This window comes from Botrytis porri (genome assembly GCF_014898465.1).
Source record: "Botrytis porri strain MUCL 3234 chromosome Unknown BPOR_015, whole genome shotgun sequence".
Taxonomy (NCBI): Eukaryota; Fungi; Ascomycota; class Leotiomycetes; order Helotiales; family Sclerotiniaceae; genus Botrytis; species Botrytis porri.
This window is the reverse complement of record NW_024066089.1, coordinates 1,332,163-1,357,735: the sequence shown is the minus strand read 5'-3', so window position 1 is coordinate 1,357,735 and position 25,573 is coordinate 1,332,163. Positions and strand designations below refer to the sequence as shown.

At 41.1% G+C, this 25,573-nt stretch overlaps 8 protein-coding genes across 8 annotated transcripts; 4 read left to right on the top strand and 4 right to left on the bottom strand.

Moving 5' to 3' along the window:
• Positions 1-4,757: 4,757 nt before the first annotated feature.
• EAF01_010174 (uncharacterized protein) lies at positions 4,758-6,818 on the top strand (the record flags this gene model as incomplete). The annotated part of the gene is made up of 2 exons (XM_038918431.1): positions 4,758-4,963; positions 5,051-6,818. The coding sequence occupies 2 exons, from the start codon at positions 4,758-4,760 to the stop codon at positions 6,816-6,818; spliced, it is 1,974 nt and encodes a 657-aa protein (XP_038766401.1).
• Positions 6,819-7,961: 1,143 nt separating this feature from the next.
• On the bottom strand, positions 7,962-9,572 carry EAF01_010173 (uncharacterized protein; the record flags this gene model as incomplete). Its single annotated transcript, XM_038918430.1, is given in 3 exon segments — positions 7,962-8,329; positions 8,346-8,993; positions 9,107-9,572. The coding sequence occupies 3 exon segments, from the start codon at positions 9,366-9,368 to the stop codon at positions 7,962-7,964; spliced, it is 1,278 nt and encodes a 425-aa protein (XP_038766400.1). The 5' UTR covers positions 9,369-9,572.
• A 198-nt stretch (positions 9,573-9,770) lies between these two features.
• Positions 9,771-11,352, bottom strand: EAF01_010172 (uncharacterized protein; the record flags this gene model as incomplete). Its single annotated transcript, XM_038918429.1, has 4 exons — positions 9,771-10,328; positions 10,386-11,150; positions 11,224-11,258; positions 11,346-11,352. 4 exons carry the CDS (start codon positions 11,350-11,352, stop codon positions 9,771-9,773), a joined length of 1,365 nt encoding a protein of 454 aa, XP_038766399.1.
• Positions 11,353-12,244: 892 nt separating this feature from the next.
• Positions 12,245-16,094, bottom strand: EAF01_010171 (uncharacterized protein; the record flags this gene model as incomplete). Its single annotated transcript, XM_038918428.1, has 2 exons — positions 12,245-12,875; positions 12,937-16,094. The coding sequence occupies 2 exons, from the start codon at positions 16,092-16,094 to the stop codon at positions 12,245-12,247; spliced, it is 3,789 nt and encodes a 1,262-aa protein (XP_038766398.1).
• Positions 16,095-17,070: 976 nt separating this feature from the next.
• On the top strand, positions 17,071-18,726 carry EAF01_010170 (uncharacterized protein; the record flags this gene model as incomplete). The annotated part of the gene is made up of 1 exon (XM_038918427.1): positions 17,071-18,726. The coding sequence occupies one exon, from the start codon at positions 17,071-17,073 to the stop codon at positions 18,724-18,726; it is 1,656 nt and encodes a 551-aa protein (XP_038766397.1).
• A 1,383-nt stretch (positions 18,727-20,109) lies between these two features.
• Positions 20,110-21,790, top strand: EAF01_010169 (uncharacterized protein; the record flags this gene model as incomplete). Its single annotated transcript, XM_038918426.1, has 3 exons — positions 20,110-20,258; positions 20,315-20,442; positions 20,499-21,790. 3 exons carry the CDS (start codon positions 20,110-20,112, stop codon positions 21,788-21,790), a joined length of 1,569 nt encoding a protein of 522 aa, XP_038766396.1.
• A 737-nt stretch (positions 21,791-22,527) lies between these two features.
• Positions 22,528-23,183, top strand: EAF01_010168 (uncharacterized protein; the record flags this gene model as incomplete). The annotated part of the gene is made up of 3 exons (XM_038918425.1): positions 22,528-22,663; positions 22,715-23,014; positions 23,088-23,183. The coding sequence occupies exons 2-3, from the start codon at positions 22,880-22,882 to the stop codon at positions 23,181-23,183; spliced, it is 231 nt and encodes a 76-aa protein (XP_038766395.1). The 5' UTR covers positions 22,528-22,663; positions 22,715-22,879.
• Positions 23,184-24,200: 1,017 nt separating this feature from the next.
• EAF01_010167 (uncharacterized protein) lies at positions 24,201-24,785 on the bottom strand (the record flags this gene model as incomplete). Its single annotated transcript, XM_038918424.1, has 2 exons — positions 24,201-24,568; positions 24,737-24,785. 2 exons carry the CDS (start codon positions 24,783-24,785, stop codon positions 24,201-24,203), a joined length of 417 nt encoding a protein of 138 aa, XP_038766394.1.
• Positions 24,786-25,573: the final 788 nt, after the last annotated feature.

Genomic DNA, 25,573 nt, shown 5'->3' with positions numbered 1-25,573 from the left:
AGTTTGGTTGGATTGGGTTGGCTTGGAGTTAGAGCTAAAGTAAAAGATCGATGGAGGATTGGAGACTTGATAATCACCTTATGCCTTATTGATTCGACTCCTTGTTTAGAGAAATCTCATCTGCTGGATCTTGAGGTAATGGGATACTATCTGATTCCGCTCATTCCAGAGTTGACTCAATGTCTGTATTGAGATAGTGATAGGGGGTGACACGAGAGAAGGGGTGGTTATGTTGTTTCTTTGTAAGCAAGTATAAAACTTCTCAGATGGAAGGCTATCAAGGAATTAGATTTCGGGACCTGTATAGTGTTTGAGACTTTGAGTACTTGGGAATGCAGACTATAGAGTAGATATATATATATATGTATGTATGTATATATGTATATATATATTGTATTATACTTGGAACTACCTTTAGTTTCGTTTTTCATATAGTTATTATAAGGACTAACAATGTGGTTGGAGATCGGTTGAGTATAGTAGAGATTGAAATTGGATCCGAGGAGATACTGCTTTAATGAAGAGATTTTATTGTATATGTTTCTAGATGGTTTCTGAGCATGGATAAATAGAGCGTATGCTACTTCAATGTTTTGGCAGTTTTCTAGCTGGGAAAAAGACTATGTAAATAGTTGGACTACTTGGTTAGGGAGTTTTCACACTTGCAAGAAATGTAGCCGAAATCAAGAGGAAACCATTCGAGCCTCTTTCAACGACAATGAAGAGCCAGAAAATAGTTCTGACGTCTACTACTATTATGGCTGAATAATATTTGAGATTGTGTATGCCATTGATCCATTGAAGCAGCGTATCTAGAAGCTAGAAATCCAATATTGTACTCAGGCACTCTACTGTCAGATAGATCTAATTAGCCTTATTCTGCATATGACAGATACGCAATAGCATGTAAATCAGAACGCAACATCAATTCTAGCAATGCGGGAGATTTTAACTTGCTGAAGATCAGATGATCTCAAAACTTATATGCTTGTTGAAGAATAGAGATGAAGTTTATTTGTCTTCTTATTAAATAGAAGACGTATATCGGCGAGAGGAAAATCTAGAACTTTGAATATACTTACTACACTGGACAGGTACGGCCTGGCGGTATACACTCCGAGACCAAATGCACATACCACAAACGACAATCTACAAGGAGACGAATCCGCTTTTCTTGGCGGCGGAGTTGTGTTACGCATCTTTTGTCAACACGCTGCACGAGTATTCTATTGAATACCGATAGCTCGGTTTCCATCAATGTAATGACCCACGCTGCCATCCACGCATGTATGCATACATGGAATGGAATACTAATAGAATGAATCCACCGAGTGAGAGAAAAATCTAGCATTTCCAACAGATTATTCCTGATTGCCGCGGAAATGGGGAAAATGTGCGAGTACGAGCCCCATGGCAGATCCCCAAAAGTGTCAAAGACACTATACTGTATTCATCAGAAGTACAGCGAGGATCTCCATCTCGACTCCAAACTCTAAGACCAAACTCTGTTGGGAATTTCGGAAGTCATTGGTGGATATGAATAAGAATCGACCAGGCTCCGGAAAGTAAGAACGAAAGTGGTAAAATGTCGATAGAAATAAGAAATCTTCCACACTTTCCAAACGAGAAGAAATATGGAGACTAATTAGCTGCAAGCGCTGGAGTGGCTCGAGAGCGGTTGCGGGAATATAATAAATACAATTATATAACATGGTTTAATACTGAGTGCACTATATTATCAAATACACTACTTTTATCTCAATTTATACTTTCAATCTTATATTATTTAATAATAATTGAATCAATTGATTAAAACTATTAAGAATCTAATAATTTAGGATTTATTATATTATTTTGATAAGTTCTTATATTATAATCTATCTTTTTATGTTTACTATAATATTAATTAAAAGATACTTTTTTATTAAAATTCCCTTCTTTTTGATGTTTGTTATATTAAATCTAAATATTAACCTTTTGTTGAAATAATATATTAAAAGCCTTTTATTTGATGAGTACTTTTCCTTAATGTAATTGAGTTTTTTTTACATATCAATATTTGCTTAATGCTTTATTTACTATTTAAAGTGTATAAATCTTTATATTTAAAAATATATTTTTATAAGCTAATCTCTTTATATTTTTAATTAAAATTAGTATAATTTCGAATATAGATATAGGGAAATTTGTTTAATAATAAGTTATTCGAGACTTAATTAATATTAATTAAAAAAAAGCTTCAATTAGATTATAAGGGGTTTGAGAGATTCATTAATCTAGATTGAAAGAGAGAGAGGTAAATATGTGAATTCAAATATCTAATTTTGAGAGTATAGTTTTAGGATTAAATGGAATTAAACCTATTCCTTAAAATCTTAATTTTATATTCTAAAAGATGATTGATTCCTTATATATAGTTTTAAAAGCTATAAAGAATTCAATCTTTAAAATATAATTAATATATATTTTAATAAATCCATCAATTTAATTATTATATAAATGTTTTAGATTATTAAAATAATTAACATTAAGTAATTAAGTTAAATAACTTAAATATAATAATAAATATAAATATATAATATTATTCTTTTTATAGTATACTTAAAAAACTATTGATTCATAGTTTTTATGCCTATTTAATATTAATATTCGATATTTGCCCTTTCTTTAATTCTTAATATATTTATCGAAGTATTTCAATTATTTTAAATCTATCTTATTATTCATTTATTTATTAAATATAGATTTAATAGCTCATTCCGTAGGAAGATTTGTTTCAGTATATTAATTGAATAAATGAATTTATTCTTGAACTATTAGAAATGGGGGAATAGTTCTATCCTCTCCATTTCCATATATTATTGCTATAGCTCATTTTTAATTACCTGGTTGTACTATTTTGTTTCTGTCATTTCATTTAGTATTAGTTGTTATTATTGTTGTATATATAATCCTTATTATAAAGCCTATTTCGTTGAAATTATAGAAATCTCTATCCAAAATACTGTATTTCGCTTATATATTCATAACTAATTGAAACTATTCTTTAAAAAGTTTAGAATCTTTACAAAAAGCTTTTTGAAAGTTATAAATATAATTAAAATATATCTTTAATTCGATTTAACATTTTATAAATCGATACACCTAAAGCTTCCCAATATATTTTATATTTCTCAATTTAAGAATATTATTCACTATATGTTTTATATTCTTTAATTTAAATAGAAATTCTTTTAAATCTATATCAAGTATATATTAAACAATTACCTTTTCTTCTAATTTTATAATTTTATAACTATTCATTTGAATTTCTATACAAAAAAATAAGCCTTTTATTCTATAAAAAAGTATTATATATATTATATTATATAGTTTGATAGCTTTACAAATACTAAGCTTTTTATCTTTTTGAATAGTTTCAATAATTAAAAGTATTTAAGCTTCTTTTCTTATTGATTATATAATAAATAATTAATAAATTATATATTGAAATTAAAGAATGTAAATTGAAATAAAAGTGGTGTATTTAGTAATATGGTGCATTTGATATTAAACTACATTAAATATAAGTTAATGTAGTTTAATAGTGGCTCGGCTATATCAGTGGGTCGGCCACTTTAAAATACATATAAAATCAGCCTTTTTTAATATTCATATTTTAATAATTAATTATTATTTTTGAAAAAGAAAAGAATATTAAATAATAATAAAAAATCAGTTATTCAAAATATAATTTTTATTCAAATAATTCTTTTCGGTTTCAAAAAAAATCAAAATTGTCACGATTTTCGTTACAAAAAAGCTTTTTTTATAATAACTATTTTAAAAATTATAATTTATTAAAACTAATTAGATTTTTATAATCTATATATGATTAAATATTTGATATTAGATTTTTAGAAAATTATATCAATAAATAAATAAAGTACACAATTATACACAGATGTATTTTGTATATAAAAATAATGACTGACTCACTGATATGACCGAGCCACTGTTAAACCACGTTATAGTTAATCATATTCCGTCGTATAATCCATAAATCATGAATACCTGGAGGGCCATCTGTACCAATAGGATGTTACCCCCTTTTTTAGGATTCTACCGGCTTGGGTACGCACAAGGTTACCTACATACTCGGTAGCATAGGAACCCAGTCTGCGTGTGATTCTTTCCACTCTTGCTTCTTCAAGGAGTGTATTCAATTAAGGTTCGTAACGTCGAACCATTTTCCCTGTAGTAAAACGGTTTTCATGTTGTTGTCCTTCTTGCCCTCATGGAAAGTCTAGATTCTGTCAAATGATACCGTATAATTCGGTTCCATTATTGTCTGACCTTGAACCCCAGCTGGATAGACACAATAATCATCATCAACCAAAACTTCAAAGCCCCAAGGTAAGCTTACGAATACACGGGCAATCCCTCCACCGGTGATCTTCACAGGTCTGTATCCATGAGTTGAAAGGAACATGCTTGTGCAAAATAATACGGAGGGGGGGAGGGTTCCAAGTTTTAGCAGCCCCGCAGAAGTTGCCAGCATTGCTATGATCAATATGTTGTCGAAGTGCCTTCATGCTTCAACCGTTAGACGCCCTTAGTTTAACTAACCTTCTTCCCATTTGATCTCATTCTTTTCCTTCTCCCACAACTCTCCTCCGTTCGCTGCAATTTCGTTGGTGCGTCCAAAGGCCACGAAAATCTTGCGCATGTAGCTCTCACCATGTTGGTGTCTTACACAACGTTGCTGTTCAGAGAGGATGACCACCACCAACAAAAATATACAACCAGACGTGCGCTTTCCTAGAAGCGACGATAAGAACAATGCGACTATTCGAAGTAGTGAACTTTTACCCATTCGTCGAATGATCGCGGTAGATAAATCGAAGAATTCAACACGTCAGAAAAAGGAAATCAAATTTCGTGCCAGACTACCCAAGGTTAAGACAGGATGTCAAAATTGCAAGTAAGTGCTAGCCTTCTTATCACCATGTGTATCATATCATATCATATCATACCATACCCTACCATATCATAACTAACAAATATACAGAATCCGAAGAATCAAGTGCGACGAAAAATTACCCGGCTGCTCTCGCTGTTTTAAATTCGGAATTCTATGTAGTGGGTATCCGAAACAGCCGGAGAAGATCAAACCAAATCCTCGTCAAATTGTGCCCATTCTACCCAAGGGGACGATTTCTGATCGTGCACAAGGATCCATCGTGGAATTATACCTTGGTCCTCGATTTACGGAAGAACTTGAGGGTAGGTATTTTAAACACTTTTGTGAGAATGTTGCCGCAGGGTTAGCCGGCCCCCTTCAAACGAGTGTTTGGTCCGAGATCATTCCTCAGGTGTGCGAAGTCGAGCCATATATTGCACATGGCTTGGTGGCACTTGGGGCATTCAGCAAGTATAGCAAAGAGATGGTGCAGGGAGGTGAATCACCAGATACCAAAAAGCACTTGGAATACGCTTTGCGAGAGTATGGGAAAAGTCTACGAGGTATGCAGAAAGCAATCGATGGAAACGTGAGCCGGAGTCCAAGAACAGCTTTGATTGCGTGTATGATAGTTTTTTGTATCGAAAGTCTACAAGGACACCAAGCATCCGCTTCTATACACGCAACCAATGGTATCATGATGCTTTACGATTACTATCAATCATCAGCAGCCGGCACCGAATTCACAAAAGAGAACGTCATAGGACCTGAACTTCGAAGAGCTTTCACGGATTTAGACTTGCAAGTTTTACACTTTCTTGACATTCGCCCACCAGCTCACCACGTTATCATCAAGGAACAACTCAATCGATACCATCTTCACGGTGCCCAAGTCCCAACTTTTCAAAACATCAAGGATTCTTACGAATATTTACAAATGATCATGAGAAGGAATCTTCATTTCATCGATATTGCGAGGAAGTTACTTTTAGAGACTGACTTTCAAGAGCAATCCACAACCTTCTCACCCAAAGACTGGGAAGGAGCTGCAGATTTACGTCAAAATAATAATCCATGGACTCAGCTAGAGCCACGCGCCTCTCATTCTCCACCTGCCCTATCACGCGATACTCATCCATGCGGTAAAATCTATGGAGAAGAAGAATCTACAGCGACATCTCAAGAATCTCCGAATTCACCCAATTCCAGCATCGAAGGTAGCTTTGCGGATCCCTGTATGGACTATGTAGCAGCGGCGCGATTCCCACCTGAAATTCTACGAGAACGGGATATCTATCTGGCTGATCTGACGCACTGGGAAAAAGCCTCTGAATTGATTCTTCAAAAATGTCTCGCGTCTCCCCACCACTCGCAAGAATTTCGGACGGCGGCTCTGCTCAAAACTCACGCGGCTGCGAGTGCTATTCGTCTCCACGGCTCCTTTTTCATCGATGAAATCCAATACGATCAGCTTACGCATTATTTCCAAACCATCATTACTTATTGTACATACCTCCATCCTTACTACAGCACCTCATCCTACCACACCAATCTGGGTATCCTAATGCCCCTCTTCGAAGTCGGTACGCACTGTCGCGCTAAGATACTAAGAGATCAGGCAATCGCAATGTCGTTTGTGAGTAAAGAGTATAGAGAGGGAGTGTGGGATAGTTACGTAGGTGGATTTATATGTAAATGGATTCGAGATCTCGAGGAACCGTGGAGAGATGAAAAGGGACATATTCCGGCGGATAGAAGAGCGAAGATTGCGGGGTTGAATGTGGTGGTTGAGAAGAGGAGGGCGCAGATGTTTTGTTCGCAGAGGGTGGGGGTGGGGAGGGACAGTGTCACGAGGGATATTATTGTTACTTGGTGATGAGTTTGGAGGGAGGGGAGGGGTGCGAAAGGACGGGAAGGGGAAGGGGAAGGGGATAAAGATGTGGAGAGGAGTGAGGGAGTATATTGTCCTGGATTGATATGACGGTCGTATGTAATGTAATGTATTGATTGTGGAATGACGGCAAGCGAGTGCGTATGTATATAGTATGACATGACATAGTATTGAATTCAAAAGAATCCCAAATCCCAAGTGTGCACCTTTGAAGAATTACTATATTACAGGTTTAGATGAAGAGATAACTTAGATGGATGGATAGAGAAAAGAAGGAAAGAGATGGATATATTTAATTCGCTATGCGGAAACACAACTTCTTTGAAATTCAATGTGGAAGAGGTCTCTGTCTCCACTCCCCTTTTCGGTTTCTTTTTTTTTTTTTTTTTTGTTGGAAGGGGGGTTGAGGGGGGAGGTTGGAAAAGATAGGATAGAATAGAATAGGATAGAATAAGATGGGATAGAATAGAATAGGATAGAATAAGATGGGATAGAATAAGATGGAATAGAAGAAGATAGAATAGAATAGTAAAATATATTAAATAGAATAATATAATAGGATAGTATACTGAATAGAATATTATATTAGATAGGATATATTAAATCCCCTCCTCTCCCCCTCTACGAATCTTACCCTAAGCCCCCTTCATTTAGCGACACTTGATTTGTTTCCGTGTCCACCAGTCTATGTGTTTCGTTCGTTCGATAGGAAAGTTGATTAATTATTCTATACCTGATGATGTTTGTTTTCTTTTTCTTCTGCTTTTCTTTTCTTTTGCTTTTACTTGAGGGTTTGCTTATGGGGGGTTTGTTTGAGGTTTTTGCTTGAGGTTCTTGTATCTCTTACTCTTAACTTCGATGAGGTTAGCTGGTTGATTGATCGCTGTCTGTGTTGCGTTTTCCGGGCACTGAAAGGGAGAAACTGAGTGATGACCTTCCTGCGTGTAACAATATGCTGGAGAAGGTACCACTGGAGCAGGAGAAACTGTCTATTGAGATATGATACATTCACATTCATGTGTATTTACATACATACAAATCTCAGAAATAAATGTATTTCACAACTGCAATACAAAACACAAATACAAATTGGGTATCATTCCATTGAACTACATAACTACAAACAAATCATTCCATGCCCTTAAACTTCAAAATTCCATTTCCAACCTGTCCTTTCTTTCCCCTCTTCTTCTTCTTGCGTTTCTTGCGACCGCCATCTTCCTCATCACTACTATCCGCCTTAGCATCACTATCATCACTATCTTTTTCCAATGCGCGTTTTCCACCATCACCCATAATATCATCATTATCCTCAATATCTTCTTGTTCCTCTTCTTCCTCTTCCTCTTCATCTTCCTCCACCCTTTCGTTCCAAACTTTAACCGTATTTCCACCTCCCGAAATCAATCTTCCCCCAACATCAAATCCCACCGCAACCACCGCCTCAATATCATCATGTTTCAAATCCTCCACCACCCCCCTTCCTCCCCCCAACCCTCACAATCCTCACACTCCCATCTCCACATCCCACCACCACACACTTTCCACCATATCCCCCCTCCAAATCTTCCGGCATCGCAATCATAGCATCTAGACTCTCACCCCCGGCCTTTCCACCCCCATCCACAATAATCCTCTCACTCTGATCATCCCAAACTCCCTTTTCCCAAAGCGTAATAACCCCATTTCCATTTCCCACACAAACTTTTTCTCTCCCGAATTTTCCCCTCGCAGGCAATCCGCTCACAAAAACACTACTCAGTAATTCCTCTTCCTGATCCTCACTCTTGACCAGTACTCCTCTCCTAAGATCCGTAACCGCCAATGTAGTTCCTCCCGTCGTGATCCACTGTTTGCTAAATCCGCTCGTGCTCATTTCTGTAGGTGGCAGCGGGGATAAACTGGATATGTAATCATCGTGTGGATAATGTGTTTGCGCCGGTTTACCAGATTTGAAAGACGAATTGTCGCGGAGATCGTAGAGATGGAGAGCGCAGGAATCGGTGGCGAGGAGGAGAGTTTGAGGGGAGAGGGCGTGGAGGAGGGTAGGAGGATCGAGTTTATCGGTGTTGGTGTTTGGGATGAGGATTTTGGAGATTACTTGGCCGGTGGAAGACGTGGCGGCTTTGAGGAGGGAATCGGTGCCGGCGGAGTAGAGAACTGGGGTTGGGTGTTAGTATGCGTTAATTGAATAGTAGAATTTAAATTCAAATGCAGTATGCTAAATAAATTCCACTTCAAACAAAAGCATAAGAAGAAAATGGAAAACAAACCTTCACCATCATGACTATACCCCAAAGTCCTACAACTTCCCTTGTGTCTCCTAGTTCTCCATCCCGTCTCAATAGTACTAGTCCCTGTGCTCACCACACTCGTATCTCCATCTTCATCCTCAGCAGCAGTTTCAGGAGGCGGTAATCGAAAAGATTGTACATGACCCGCCGAAAGACCAACTGCGAGGATAGGTTCGGTGGGATGTAGAGCTTGGGTGAAGAGCTCAGAGGTGAGAGGTAAAGAACAGAGGTTTTCAAACATGATGGGTAGATGTTGATATGGGTTTTAGAGGACTATAACATCATCTCATGGAAATTGAAATTGGATCGATTTTGGATTCAATTGGAAAGTTGGAGAAACAATTGATTAAAACTTTCTTTTTCATGAAAGAGAAATTTTGACAAGGCTGGGGACGGACGGGAAGGCTAGAGTTTTGCGACGGAACGGGACAGGACAGGGCTCACCGGGAACTAAGGTAGGTCGGCCGGCACCTTGCAGATATCTAATCTGTAGCTTCTTTTACTTTTACTGATCTACAATCAAACATACATCAAATCAAGCAGCTCAAGAAATTCCTTGTCTATCAAATTGTCCCCATTCCCCTTAATCAATCAGAAATCTCCTTATACATACTTTGCCACACTATGAAACTCTTTAAACCATCTACTCAACCTCCACCCATTTCACACCCACCAATTCCGATTTCTTCATCTGCAACAACAAAACAATCTCACTATCCCAAACACTCTTCTCCGCTTTCTTCCTTGCCTCTTCCATACTCTTTCCCTTTTCCGGAACCACTTCAATCTGATGTTTCCTAAACAACGAAACCATCGTCGCCACAAATTCCACCTGACCGAAGTTTTTCCCCGGACACGCGCGTGCCTCTTCTGACCAAGGAACATAGGTACCTTTCTGGGGGGAGAAAATAAACTCTTCTTCCGGAGTTAACTTAGGATTTATCGATCCATTTGGAAGATTATCCTCTTGACTTCGAGTTTCGGAGTCGAGATTCTGACTGAGAACCCGACGATTGGGACGCCGGATGAGTGCATCTGAACCCCAATATATCGGATGGGAGTGCATCGCGTTAATATTAGGTATTACACGCGTATTTGATGGGATGATGACGGTTTTTCCATTAAGTGTAAGAGGTTGTGGTTCCACAGCTGTTGATTTAGCGATTCCTATTAGGGGGTTTAAGAGGCGAAGAGTTTCGAGCTGGTATTTTTTTAGTTTCTCTCTTTATTATTGTATAGATAGGAAAGTAGTACTTACCAAAACAGCTAGACAGCGATTCAATTTCGGATGATACTCTTGATATTTCGATTGAGTCTCATCATCATCGTCATCATCGATAACCACAGCAAGTATCTCCTCGCGTACCCATTCCTGAACTTCCGGATTGGCAGCAAGCAGATACAAAGCCCAATTCATCATGATGGCCATAGTATCATGCCCAGCGAAATTATAGACAAAGATTTTACCGTACACTTCATCTTGTGTTAATCCTCTTCCACTCATCCTCTTATCTCCCGACAACTGAGTTATTTCATCCGACGCCATGATCAGCGAATTAATGAGATTCCGACTCCCAGATTTGCCCCGATGTATGACTTCTTTCTCCTCTCTCACCATCGTCTCCATATGATCCCTAAATTCCACGCAAGCTTGACCTAAACGACTAAATCGCTTGGATAACCATTTATTGCCGAGAAATATCGGTCCAAAAACTAAAATCATCAAAGCATTTTCCAAAATCAAAGCCAACGAATCCCGATAATTGAACATATGGCCCTCCTTAGGAGCTTCCGCCGCCTTTGTAAACGAATACGGCTTCCCGAACCCAGCACCCCATAATACATGCAGAGAAAGTGTTCTCGTATCTTTATGAGTGCGACGAATGGGTGTTGGTAATAATTTCCAGTATTGCAGTACTTCATTTGCTTGGGTGAGTGCTTGGATCCATACGGTGCAGCTATTGTGATCGTTGAATTGCGCGCCGGTGACTCTGCGTTGGCGTTGCCAGTCTGCTCCGCCGGCCTGGAGGGGTGTTAGTTTTGTTCATGAATAACGATGGGTGCTATAAAATAACAACACAGATAAATATACGTACGGTAGATATATTAGGTCCAAAAACATCCAACATTGCTATAATCTCGAAAAAATCAAATTAGCCAGAACTCACTCTGCCTCTCCATCTCACTAAATCCTCAAAGAAACCCCCCTTAAACATACCCAACATCGCCGGCCTCCCAAACCCCTCTCTCCTCCTAAAAATCTCCCCAAACGCCTCCTTCTCACAAATATACACCCAATTGTATCACAACCGCATCTCCCTTCTCCTTATGCACGGTTTAGGTGGGGGTGGAGGGGGTGCGTTAGATTGAGGAGAGATGGAATGGAATGGGATGGGTGCGTTGTGCTTTTATCGCAGTTTTGTGGTGGAAAAGAAAGGGAAAAAGTAGAGGGAAGATACAAAATGAAGAATAATCATATTGCATATGAGCACCAACAGCGCCATATGTTGGTAAACATGTTGGAAACGTCACCAATAACCACTGGGTTCCAGACTTCATAAATGTATTGCATAAATATCGATGCAGAGCATGATCAATGGATGTACTTGATTGAGTATGGGTGCCGTGAATGCCTCGAAGGCGTTTGAGTCAAGTTAAAGCTCTTTTAAGCGACACTTAATTTTGCTGAAGATCCAATTCTTGTCAGATATAGAACAAATTTGAGGTCTATGATACCTATGATACCTCGATGTCAATAAGAAAGCTAGACTATAGCCAGTAAAGTGCCCAATACGATCACAATCGTCACTTCAAAGTACACCTGCATAGTAAACAAATTTATATTGCTAAAATCATCATCGTTCATTCATTTAAATCCTGCGGTTTATTACGTCAAGCTAGTCTCTTGTGGCCCCCTAAAACATCAACACTCTATTCTCTTTGATCTTGCTCGACTAAGAACAATGCTCACTTGATTGTCGAAATAACAGCTAGCCAATGATGAAAAGTATGGCCAAGCAGCAAAGCATTTTCCTCAACCAATGCATGCAATTGCAAACAAAATTGTATCCCCAGCCTAAACTCCCATTCATATTCATAAAGCATTCAAATTCAACCTCACAATCCACCATCAAATCTTTTGGCAAGTGGACTTCCCACCTTTGGTGCCCATTGCAAACTCTTTCTCCTAGCAGCCATCAATCTCATCATGACACTCTGATCTTTTTCCTTTCTCAAGAAACCCATGCCATCTCCCGAGTTTCCACTTCCACTGCTCTCACCCTCTTCAAAGTCCACAAACTTCTTATTTCCACCTGGAGCTGTCATTTGCACCAATTTATCCTTCTTGAAATAATAAGGTGTTTGGGCACCTGGAGTTTCCGCACCCCACAATCCTTCTTCAGCATATGCACTGATTGTTTCCGGAGCGGGTGTAGCGGGAACAGGGCTTAACATCCAATTGTCGTCACCCAATTCATCTCCTTCACCATCTTCATTGGAAATGGGTGATTTTTGCCACTGTGTCGATTCTCTTCTCTTAGATTTGAGGGTTAGTGGTGTGGTATCTGGATAGGTCAGGGTTGAATATGTAGATTTTGCAGGTACAGTTGATGGAACGAGGGTGCCGTTAAGATTAGCAATTGCACGAGGTTCCATACTCTTACGACGACGTGCACCTCCTCGAGGGACCATGGTTGTATCAACTGCGTAAGAGGCCTCATCGAGCCATTGGTTTTCACGTTCACAACTATTGACCCTGTTAGCAAACTGGTTCAACATAAGGTGTGGCTACCAAGAAAAAGACTCACTCCAAAACCCAACCGACACCAACACAAGAAACTACTCCTCCAGTTTGTTTAGCTTTCTCGAGTGTCCTCTTTCCACCATCTTTGAAAACAATATGGGTAATCCCAATTTTGCTTCTGTCATCACTGTTAGGATTCCATGACCATGTCTTAACACATTTGGCGCCCATCTGTGTAAGCAATTCGGTGAATAAACCACTGGCATCAGCGCCTTCAGTGGTATGTACATCAACAAAAACTACAACTCCCTTCAAAAGTGCTGTGTTGAGATCCGGACGTGGTGTACGGGCTGGTGTGGCGACTGTTGACCAAGTAAGAGTCTCTGACTTGATAGGAGTAGCAAATTGTTGGCTATCTGCACTCTCCGTGGATTCTTCTTCTTGAACAGATTTAGGTGTACTCTTAGATGGTGAGTATGAGATTACGGTATCGTTACGGGATAAAGAGCTAGATGGGCGTGCAGCTGGAAGTTTCGAGCTACTAGCGCTTCTCTTCGCTTGCGATGGCCGCATTGGAGTTTCATGAGCACCTTTGAGTGGCACTTTTGCGACAGTATGGAATGTTCTCTCGGTCAAAACGCGCTTGGGGGTCGTGAAAGCTGAAGCTGAAGCTGCTGGTGCAGTTAATGATTGAGGTGCAGGAGCCAAAAGTGCGGGATCGATCAACATCTCATTCTCATCCCCATATTCTTGGCTAGCTTCGGAAGGACTAGGCTCTCGCTCAGGTTCAGGATCTTCAACATTGCCCAAGATTGTCGCTTCATGTTCTTCATCTTCGTCGTTTTCTTCGTGTTCCTCTGCAATTTCATGTTCTTTATTTTCGTCATTTTCTTCGTGCTCCTCTGCAATTTCATTTTCATCATCATTGCCTGCTTCAAATGCTTCGGGGTCCAACATCGATAACTCATCAGCTTCTTCTGCAAGGTCGAGATCTTCCTCTAGGAGTTCAATATCCTCAAATTCTGGCTCACTGGTCTCAGCTTCGAGAGCATCAAGTGGAATAGATTCGTTTTCGGCCATGTTGAGTTCGTCTCGAATCCTCATCTCATCCTCGAAGTAACTACTCTTAGCTGGAGAAGGAACAGCTGGAGAAGCTGCAGCCGTATTCAAGTCGGCAAACACTTCATTCGCTGATACCTTTCGTGCGGGTGAGGCAGGGTCAGCAATTTCATCCTCGATTTCAGCAAATTTCTCAGGGCTTGCAGCCATCCAGTTGCTGAGTTGTTTTGCTAAAGGAGTGAAACCAATCTTTTCCTGATTGAATCTACTTGAAGATCGCATCGCTGATTTGATTGTAGTCATTTTGGGAGTCTTGTTGATGTTACCAAGCCGGACTGGTGTTGCAGGAGAAGAGGCGAAGTCGTTGGTAGAAATCTGAAAGTTGGCAAACGGGGCAGATGAATGATTTCTAGCCGCAGGAGCAAGCTCATCTTCTGAATCTGAGTTGTCATCGATCGGCGCTTCGCGAAGCTCAAACAAACTGCCAACATTCTTACGAGGAGGAGAACATGGTGGTGTGGTGCTCTGAGCTTCAATAGTATCGACTACTTCAATTGTATCTTCGGTGGCTATTGGGTGGTCAAATTGTTCTTGGGCGTCATCCGCGACAAGTTCTACGGGCTCATCTATTTTGTTTGGAAGCTCAACTGCAGGTGACAAAGCTGGATCAGCAGCGCGCGGTATAATCGATGAGAGTCGACCGGAGAATTCTAGAACAGGAGTTGGCAAAGAGTTCGCCTCCTTCGAAATTGGACTGTCATTGGAAACAGTGTTTTTGAGGGCGCTCGAGGGGATTGGAGGAAACATCGGACCAGGACGGATTGCGCTCTTCATGAGAGATCTCGGGGTTTCAAATTTTGAAATCTTAAAGGTGCTGGCTTTTGGAGTGGCATCGAATATTGAAGCGCTCTGGTTGGTTCTGATTGGTGAGCCAGCTTCATCGACTTTGGTAGGTGATTTTGGTCTTCGAGCTGGCGATTGAAGAAGAGATGCTTTGAAAGGAGATGCAGTCGTTGAAGGTTCTGGTGCAAATAAATTTGGTTTGAAAGGTGATCGCATGCTATGTCCAAATTCAAATCTTTGCGCATTTGACTTCAATGTCTCTTTGAAAGGTGATGATTGTGGTGGGCGTCGAGCAGGGCTTGCCAATGTTGATGCATTGAAAATCTGGGTAGGTTCCATCAAAGGGTTATCAGCAAATGATGTAGGTATATCCAGTTTCTTCTCTGCAGTTTGTGGGGGTCGACGAGCTGGACTCATCATACTCGATGCGTGGAAATCCAGTTTAGCTCCTTCTATAGGTTTTTGTGCTGCAAGGGACTTCGAGAAATCAATCTTTTTCGCAGTATCAAAGATACTTCCTGGTGGTTTGACAGGACTCTTCATGAATGATTTCATTGGAGTCTTTACTGTTGTTGATAATTCATCGTCTGACGACTGTTCCTTTTTCGCATTAACTTGTGTCGCTTTCTTCGGGCTTAACGGTAATGGTTTCTCTACCTTCTCGTCCTGGCCAGGCTTGGCTCTAGCACGAGTTGCACGAGTTGAAGCTGTTGCAGATGATACAGGCTTTCGAACCGGTTTTGCTCGCAGTCCCGAGGCTGTTTCCGCAGCCTTGGGCTTTGCTCGTGAGGATGGTAAAATGTTCTCCTTGTCTGGTTCCTCAAACTTGACCCTCTTCTTCGGTCCCATGGCGCGTGAAAGTGTAGCAGAAGGAGCACGTGTGCGAGTTGTTTTCTTTGCAGGATCCTCGACCACAATTGATTCTGGTTCCGCCTGAGATGCATCTTTCCTTGGTCGACCCCTTGTAGGTTTAGGGGGTGGAGGGGCCGGGGCTTCGATTGTAGATTTCTTTGGTCGACCTCGTGTTGCTTTTACAGGAGCCATGGTTTCCTCTACCTCCGTTTCCACTTGTACGCTGGCTTTCCTTGGTCGTCCGCGAGTGGGTTTTGGTTCTGGTTTGGTCTCTTCTCCCAATTCGTCGTTTTGATCTTCATCTTCTTCATCTGCTCTAGTCTTTCTCTTCGCACTTGTTGTAACGGTGGTGGCCTTGGTTGCTTTCGATACGGCAGGTGCGGTTTTGGAAGATTTGACTCCAGGATCTTTTGTTGACTTTGCGACTGCCCTCGCGCGGGTCACACGTTTTGGTGGTGATGGATCCATGATTGTGGATTATTCGAGTTGTCGAGGTTAGTAAAAGATTGAATTGAATCTCTAGATAGTGTTACATTTGACGCGATTTAAAAGAAATGTAAGAAAGTCCTAAAAATTTGGTAAGAGTGAATGTTGATTTCATTCAGCAAGTAAGGTAGGTAAGGATTTCCAGCTAATGCAAGGATAATTATTGATAAACATTTTCACGGGTCTCTCGTTGGCGGATCAACGATTTATTATCACGTGATGAAGACAATCTTGAGCCACACATCATCTGAATTGTACTGTAGATGACTAGGAAAGGTCTCGCCTCAACTCCATGGTTGGACTCTTGCATCTTGATTGAAGGCTTTCTTCTATTGCACCCTGATGATGGATACACATCAATCCATATACCCAGTGTCTAATAAGTCCACTGGCTGGATGAAGTAACCTGTTACATCCAAGGATTTATTCATGCTACAGTCACATGATGAACTTCTACATACTACCACATATTGATTGAGTATATGGAGTAATCTTGCATTGTCAATCGGTTCAGATATCAATATGAGGTTCTCGTGCATCTTTGACACTTGGCTTATGTTAGGGCAGTTCCACAATTTCTCTACTTTCTCTACGGGCTGGATCATGCTATCTATCTCATAGTGACCTCATCGACATCAACACGCAAAAATGCATGCATGAAAATACAATCTTCATCAAAACGAATGCAACTCATCAACTCCCAAATCATAATTATACAAGGCTTGACCTTAGGGACTTGCTGTTCTATCATTTGTTCTGGAAAGAGTGTCACACGGTGCACAAATTGCTTTGCGCCACCACGCAGCTGAATCGCGTTTTTAAATAATTTCCAAAAGTAGTAAGGTATTTTCAAGTGCAGTCAAAACTACCCTTCTGGTACTATCTCTCTCTCTCTCTCTCTCACTCTATCCCTCCCTATCTCTTCTGCTCTGTCTGTGCTGCCATTAGACAAGAAGGAATGACGAGCCTTTTCACGGCAAATCCAGCCGATCCTCCAAGTCCTCGAGATGTCGTAGGCACCTATCGTCAAATCTTCGAAAATCGCGTGTCGGAAGGAACACTTCGGCCTATGGTGGTACCATATAATCTCTACGGCTTTATACTGCTGGGCATTTATCTTTGCGTGCGGCATACGAATCGTCCAATATTATACAAGGCGCGATGGATTGTGTTGGCTACGATAACATGGTTTCAGCTCAAAACACTATGGCACACGAGTAGTGCGAACATGGCAATCAGTTTCGTGGCAGGCTTGATGAGTGTCTATGGAATTGTTACAAGTTTGACCTGGCTATTGTTTATGTGGCCACAGTTTGATGCTAAGAGGATTGAGAGAAGGAAGATTCAGGAAAACCATGTCATCACAAAGGATAACCAGCGGACAACTACTGCATACGGAAATGGCATTGAATCAGATGTAAGGCAGCGCATTAGAGTAAATGGAGATGATAACGAACTTTCCCCTGGCTCCAAGGCACCAAATGGCAAAGAGCCGCTTCATGGCCAGCCGGCTACAAATGAGATAACGAAATCTCAGTACTATTGGCAATCGTACCCAGATGATAGTTGGGAGAGATTGAACTGGATATCCGACTTGATCATCAATTTCCGTGGACCTGGTTGGAACTGGACAATTCCCAACATACCAAAGCTTCCCCCATCCGTCTACAACAAATTAGGAGAACCTGCAGATGAAGCATCAAGACATGATATATCTAGAACAGGAATCAAGCGCTTTAACACAAGAAGTGAAGTCTTCAGGGCTCAAGTTCTCCGTTTCATTATTGGATATTTCTTACTTGACGTTATCAAAACTATCATGATGAATGATGCATATTTTTGGCTTGGTCCCAACAATTATGCTCTGCCTCCACATGTTGCAGTAATGTCTCCAATCATGCGCTCTCTCTATCGTGAGCTTTTGTCAATGGCTGGGATACTCATTTCTTTAGACATGGTTTTTCTTTTGGCCCCTCTTGTAGGATGTTTACTTCTCGGCCCATCCTCATTCATGGGTCTCAGGGGTGAAGCATGGTACTACCCCACCACATGGGGTTCTCTTTCTGTCATTGCAAATAAAGGCCTTGCTGGGCTGTGGGGAGGTGCTTGGCATCAAATATTCCGTCTCATATTCTCCTCACCAACAAACTATTTGATCACAAATGGATATTTAGATGCCAAGTCTTCAGCCACAAAGCTCATCGCGTCGTTCTTCGCCTTTGGTATATCTGGAATCTTGCATGCTGGCGGTAGTATATCTCAAATTCCTGAAACAAAACCAGGAAATCCACCTAAATTTTTCATGCTGCAAGCCGTTGGAATCTTTCTGCAAACTGGCTTCTGTGCCGTCTTGTCTCAATACATCAAAAACATCCCGAAGCCAGTGAGACAGGCAACGAATGTAGTCTATGCATTATCATGGGGTCTACTGACAGGATGGTTGATAGCGGATGACTTTGCTCGGGGTGGAATCTGGCTTTATGAACCCATTCCCATTTCATTACTTAGAGGATTGGGATTTGCTGATAAAGATGATGGGTGGTGGTGTTGGGAGCATGTAGGAGTTGGATGGTATACTGGGAAGCATTGGTGGGAGAGTGGTATTGCAATATGAGGTGGTTAGAATTTATGATTTATGAACATTGCATATTATGACAGCATGGGGTCCAAGGATTGGAATCAACCATATTTAAGGAAATGGAAACTGCATTGAGCGAGAGACAAACAATATAGGGGAAGCAGGATTTCACTGGTCCGTAGCGCAGTCTAAGGATGACGGATTATTTAATTCCTTGGGGAATCAATCTTTTTCGTAGCTCTACTCATCTTAAGATCTACGGTTTTTTGAATATCAGTTGCTTTAGAATCTGCATTACAGTCCAGATTGAAGAGACACCAAGGAAGTGTACGTAGAGGGATTAGGAAATCGAAGTAACACAGATGATATTGTTATTCGAATCTATAGCTTTATTAATCATGTGTATTGATAACTTAATGTGCATTATCTTTTCTTCCTTGCATCCAGCAACAGACAAGTATTTCATAAATAGTGGATTCGCGTCGATTATGAAATCATAAGAAAACGAACATAGACCCCTTCTCGAAGGTACTTCAGAAAAACGACGCGAACGTCCTACCTATCATGTCATTATTTTATCATTAGTTCTCATACTTCCGCCTACAAGGTTAAAATCCCAGCCCCAACATGTCAACATTTAGCGAACAGAGTATCCTGAACTTTAATTAAGGTTCCCAATCCATATTCATTCGTACTTCAAGGTCCCGGATGAAAGGGTAGTAAAGCATTCCATCGTTTTAGTACATGCCGTCCCCACGTAAAGGCCAATTAGTTCCCCATCCCCACAATCTGCCAAGTAGAAGCACACGCGGCATGAAATTCGTTCGCGTTTGACTGTGCATGTATGTGTGTGTATGCTTGGCCACGGCAACCTCTCATATGTCTTTACTTTCTTATCTCCCCTACACCCCCGTCCATACTCAACACTAATTCAATCAAGCCCCAACATGCTTGGTAAGTGTCTTTCCCAACCTTCATTTGTCGATGGTAGAGTGCTCACGTTCAATACTAATCTATTTCTATTCATCTAAGTCATGTCAACGTCCAACTTTCGTATTGACTGACCGACCCTCACTAGCCAAGAAGATACTAAGTCGCGCCCACACGATTAGATACATGAATTCTACTCGCTTCAGAGCTCAGCGTGCGATGTTTAGTTTGTGGGGTAGCGACATGTGAAGGTGGACGGGATGTATCGTAGAGTGCCAGGTTTTAGCCCAAGGCAAACCCCGCGTTTTCGCTTCCCCATATTATTTCATTTCTAGATTTTGTTGAAAAATGGGGGAGGTGAAAGTACGGAGGTATAAAGTATTCCGTATCCCCCGTCGAAATATGAGCATTGTCTTTCTTCCTCGGTTAATTTGGAATTGGGTTTATTTTCCTTTGATTTTGATATAGCATATTACCTCGTTTTGCATGATGGGACCTCAAAATACTAATGCTGAGGAGAGAACGATTGGTGTGGAGTCGAGAGATGAGAAACCTGGTGTCTTTCATGATGAGCATTCGGAGCATCTAAATAAGGGCGCTCATGCAATTGCAGAGAGAGGTAGTGCAGCGACTGATAGGTTAGTAGTCTGAAATGTTTCTTGTCGCATGAAATCGTTGCTTATTCGAATTATAGCCATGGCCAATCACTTGTTGCATTTGATCCCGTTGCGGAAAGGAAGTTGAGATTGAAGATTGATTTGATGATTGTCCCCACCGTGGCATTATTATATCTATTTTGTTTTATTGATCGAGCAAATATTGGTGAGTTGAAACACTTCTCTATTCACATCAGACGATACTAACATCGATTGTTTCAGGCAATGCCAAATTAGCAGGACTTGAGAAGGATCTAAATATGGCGGGATATGACTATAACAAAGTCCTATCTATTTTCTATATCTCATATATCATCTTCGAAATCCCCGCGAATATGGCTTGTAAATGGATGGGCCCTGGATGGTTCATCCCAGGAACCTCGTTAGCGTTTGGAATTTGCTCTATTGCCACTGCATTCGTGCACAACATTCACGCAATCTCAGGTGTTCGTTTCCTCTTGGGTATCTTTGAGGCAGGTATGCTTCCTGGTATCGCATACTATCTTTCTCGTTGGTATCGACGATCTGAATTGGCCTTCCGTCTATCACTGTATATTGTCATGGCTCCATTGGCTGGTGCATTTGGAGGTTTACTCGCCTCGGGGATCTTAAAACTTCCCGGCTTTGGCTCGCTTCACACTTGGCGAATGATTTTCGCCATCGAAGGTATCATTACCTGTTGTCTCTCACTCATTGCCTTCATTACCCTGACCGATCGCCCTGCCACTGCAAAATGGCTCACACAAGAAGAGAAAGACCTCGCGATTGCTCGTGTCAAATCCGAGAGAGTTGGAGCTACCGAAGTCCTCGATGCATTTGACACTAAAAAGATTCTCCGTGGTATCTTCAGTCCAGTAACTCTCGCTACATCCTTCATTTTCCTCCTCAACAACATCACCGTCCAAGGTCTTGCTTTCTTCGCTCCCACAATCGTGAGGACTATTTACCCCACCGCCACCGTTGTCTCTCAACAATTGCACACTGTCCCGCCTTATATTGTCGGTGCATTCTTCACCGTTCTCTTCCCATTCCTCAGCTGGCGCTTCGATCGACGCAACATCTTTCTAATCGCAAGCGCTCCCCTGATGATGTGCGGCTACATCATGTTCCTTGCCACGGACGATGGTCAAACCCGCTACGGAGCCACTTTCCTCATCGCAAGCGGAGCTTTCTCTTTCGGCGCACTCTGCAATGCTCAAGTGGCTGCTAATGTCATCTCCGATACCGCGCGCTCCAGCGCAATCGGTACTACCGTCATGATGGGTAATATCGGCGGTCTCATTTCCACGTGGTCGTTTTTGCCCACTGATGCACCTAATTACCATATTGGGAATGGACTCAATCTCGCGACTGGAACGACGATATTGATTTTATCGATTGCGTTGCTCTTCTGGATGAAGATGGATAATAAGAAGAGAGAAGCGAGAGATGTGGATGCGGAGTTGGATGGATTGAGTCAGAAACAAATACAGGATTTGGATTGGAGACATCCGGGATTTAAGTGGAAGCCTTAGTTTAGATTGGGGATTCGGTCGGCTTATTGTATTTTGTTTTTGTATTAGCTAGGACTGTGGAGTCTTCGATCATACCTTAGTAGGTGATCAATTGCGAATTTTATCTGTTTTGAAATGATGTGCGAATAGAAAGGTGCGACCTGGTAGAATGACTTAATCGACGCTCATAATTTACCCCTTTATTTTCAACCTGATCAACACCCCATCAATCACCGTACAATTCCTCAGTATTTTCACTATCCTCTCCCTCACCACAGGCATCTCAAGTGTCGTGCAAAGTCGTCAGGACTAGGTATCGTGAAGTTTTGAATTCCGCTCTACATATCTTACTTGTCTTGCGATGGGTATTATTTTCGTCGAGTTGCTTTAAGCCACACTCGTTTAGCTTGTCTTTGTATCCTTTTCTCCTGTTTTCAAATTGTTATATCGTATACTAGCTGGAAGGGAACTGTTTCTTTATCTCAGCGTACTCTCTTCCATGATTCAACTTTGAAATTCGTGATATTTAATGATCCTACCTGATGATATAGGTACGAGAGAATGATATCTTATCATTGGCTATTCAATTACTTGGATGACTACTCGCATAATTCTCCTTTTGTAAATGAACAGTTGGTGGCGCGGAAACATATGTGATTGGTGGTCAGGAAAGTTGTCAACTGGCTATGGGCTGCAGCCTAGTGCTTTGTGTAGTTGATACTTGAGACTCCCCCATTCCATATCAGCCCTTCTTGATACTCAACTTTCAATCTTCAATTCAATATGTCCGAACATGTTAGCCAGATCACTGACATTGATACAAACATCCTCAGCGAATCTTAGAAAACCAAAGACTACAGCGAATACAGCTGGAGCACCACATCCGAAGTCACAGTACATACCTCTCATCCATCTTCCAATTCCCCCATCTAACAATCTCCCCAGGCACGATTACAAGAAACACCCTTACGCCGACCCATGACGAACCATTATGGAGAAATTCGCCGTCACTCGATCGATCTCCGATACACAAAGAGAACTTAAAGAATTGGTTTCCAACGCACCACTTCCGGCCGAATTGCTCAAATCAAGATTGAATCTTTCCTGGTCATGCCTACGAGCACGCAAGATGAATGCCATGCTGCGAGACTGAGACTTTATGAAATTCTTGATATGCCTTGTTATGAGTTTCCGACTGGGTACACGACGATGTGTGAGATGGAGGGGTTTAGAAGGGATTTGAAGGTATGTGAATTATTCTCGGAGATCGGGTGAGTGAGATGTATCAACTTCTCTCAACAGGAATACTTGAATCCAGAAAGAGGGGTTTAATTCCGGAAACTCTATAATGGATTTCTGGGGAATAAAGGGGCGAATACGAAGGGGAGTGATGCAGCGAGATACGAATTACTAGAGTTGTTCGAAGAGAATGAGGAACTTGTTGATGTATTTGAGAGGATATGGCCAGTTGGGAAGTGGGAGATTCGATTTATGTCGAGTGGAAGGGGTGGTGATGGATTGAAGATTTGAGAGGGGGGGTGGATTTAGAGCCCTGGTGTGATTGGTGTGAAGCTTGGAGAAAGATATAGTTAGTTTGCTATAATTTAATATGGATTTGAAGAGTGTGTGGGTGCTAGCAAAATGTTTTCGAGTATGATTTAAGTAAGAACCCAACAAATAGACTTTTGAATCCCGAAATGCTTCACAACATTGGACAAGACAGCTGGATGATCATGTTAGTTTTGTATCTTGCATCATCATTCTTACCATAAACCAAAGAAGAATTTTAGCATAACAGCTGAGTAGCATAAGAACAATTATCCGCTCAAGTTTCGGTGGTAAGAATCTATTGATATCTGAAGTCAAATACTACAAATAATATTTCATCCCTGTTTCTCTTCCCCTCAAACACCAGAACCGAGCAAAGTACAGGACGAACGAAGCGAAGTTGAAGAACCATCAAAACTTGAATTTATCTAGTAAACCATCCCCTAAACGACCTTGCAAAAAGTCGCCCCTATACTCTGCCCATCTTCTCAATCCTCACAGCCTTTAAACCCCACCACCACATGAACATCATACCTCACATAATATCCCCCCCTCAATCTCCCTCTGCACCTCCCTCTCCAACCTATCCAACTCCCCCGTCCCCAACAAACCCTCCACCTCCCTCTCCGAAACCAATCTCGCCCACCCAAAAATAGCATCCACCGCATTCCTCGCCATCGCCCCTCTCGTTTCCACAATCCGATCCAAAATAACAATATCCTCCAGCCCATCTCCCATTCCAAGCTCCTCATAAATCCTCGCGAGAATCTTCCATCCATATGAAAATTTATCCTTCATTCCTTCTTTAAACTGCGCGCACATGTACCGAGCAGTTTGCACAGATGAAGTAATCTCCGAACGATAATATTGGATTTCCATCCAATTACATTCTTCCCATTGAATGGCTCCACCGGGTTTGAGAAGCGTGAGGAGATTCCGCACGATGGGTTTCTATTCTGGGGGGTTTAATGCCGGCGGCGAGGAGACGGATGTGGGTGAGATCGTATTTTTTATGTAGGGATGAGGATGGGGGGTCATTGATATCCAAGATGCTTTGGGAAATTTGTGGAGGTAGGGAATCTGGTGGTGGATATAGATTAGGAGATATATCGAAGCCGTGGAGAATTGCACCGGGATAGTTCGGTGCGAGTCGAGATAGAAAAAGGCCTGTGCCGGTGCCGATATCTGCGATTGTGGGCGAGGGGGGTGAGTTTGACGACGATGGAGGGATGAATGAGGTATCCGATATTGCTGGAATGAGTTAGTGATCAAGTGAATACTTTAGGGGTTTATAAATGCAGAGAAATACATAGTACGTGCCGACTCACAAGGTCGAATTGCTCATTTAGTCTTTATAAATTGTCAGTCTATAATATAAGTATTGTTTGACGGGGAAGTCTTGGAGAATTATTGACCTACGAGACTCGACTTCATGCCGTCTCATGTTTTCAGCGTAGATATCAGACATGATTGATGAATACAAGGAGCAAGAAATCAAAATTGGTGGGTCTTCAATTGAGAGAAGAACTATTGAATATAGAGGTCTAAGAAGCATTTTAGGAAAATACGATCTTATCTTCCTCTCCCAACCGTTGGCATACGAATCGATAGAGCACTTCTACAACATCCAACATCCAACTTTTAGATTCAATAGTTCGATAAATCACACAACCAATATCCTCCTAGCTCTTCGCTATTCCCACAATTGCTATTGCCACTTGACATCTTGTATAATCTTTGCTCTATTCGAAGCAAAGTCCTCATTATCACATCCCTCCTTCTCAAACTACAAACCGCATACGAAAATCACACACCAAAAAAAAACACGGCACAGCAAAATACTTGTCCAAGGAAAAAATTCATATACAACCACCCACCATTCAATTTTCTAAATACTACCAACTAACTAATAAACACAAAATACCTCCGTCATTATATAATCGAAATGAATGTCTAGATTCATATTCCTTTCCACTAATATTCAATTCTTTTCCTTCTTCCATCCATCCATCTTTCTGTTTACCATTGACTTTTCCGATCGTCTTGCCAACACCAATTGCTGCTTGAAATTGCGCAGAAGAAAGGAAAAGATGAGAAAAGATAAGTAGAATAATCAATCTAGTAGAGGAAAAAAACTCCATGTCAATGCCGGCTTCCCAAAAGGAGATTGCTCTCTAAGTATTCGTTGAAAGAAGAGATAAGGAAGACATGGAAACGAGACAATCGACTAATCTAAACGAAATAAAAAGGAGAAAA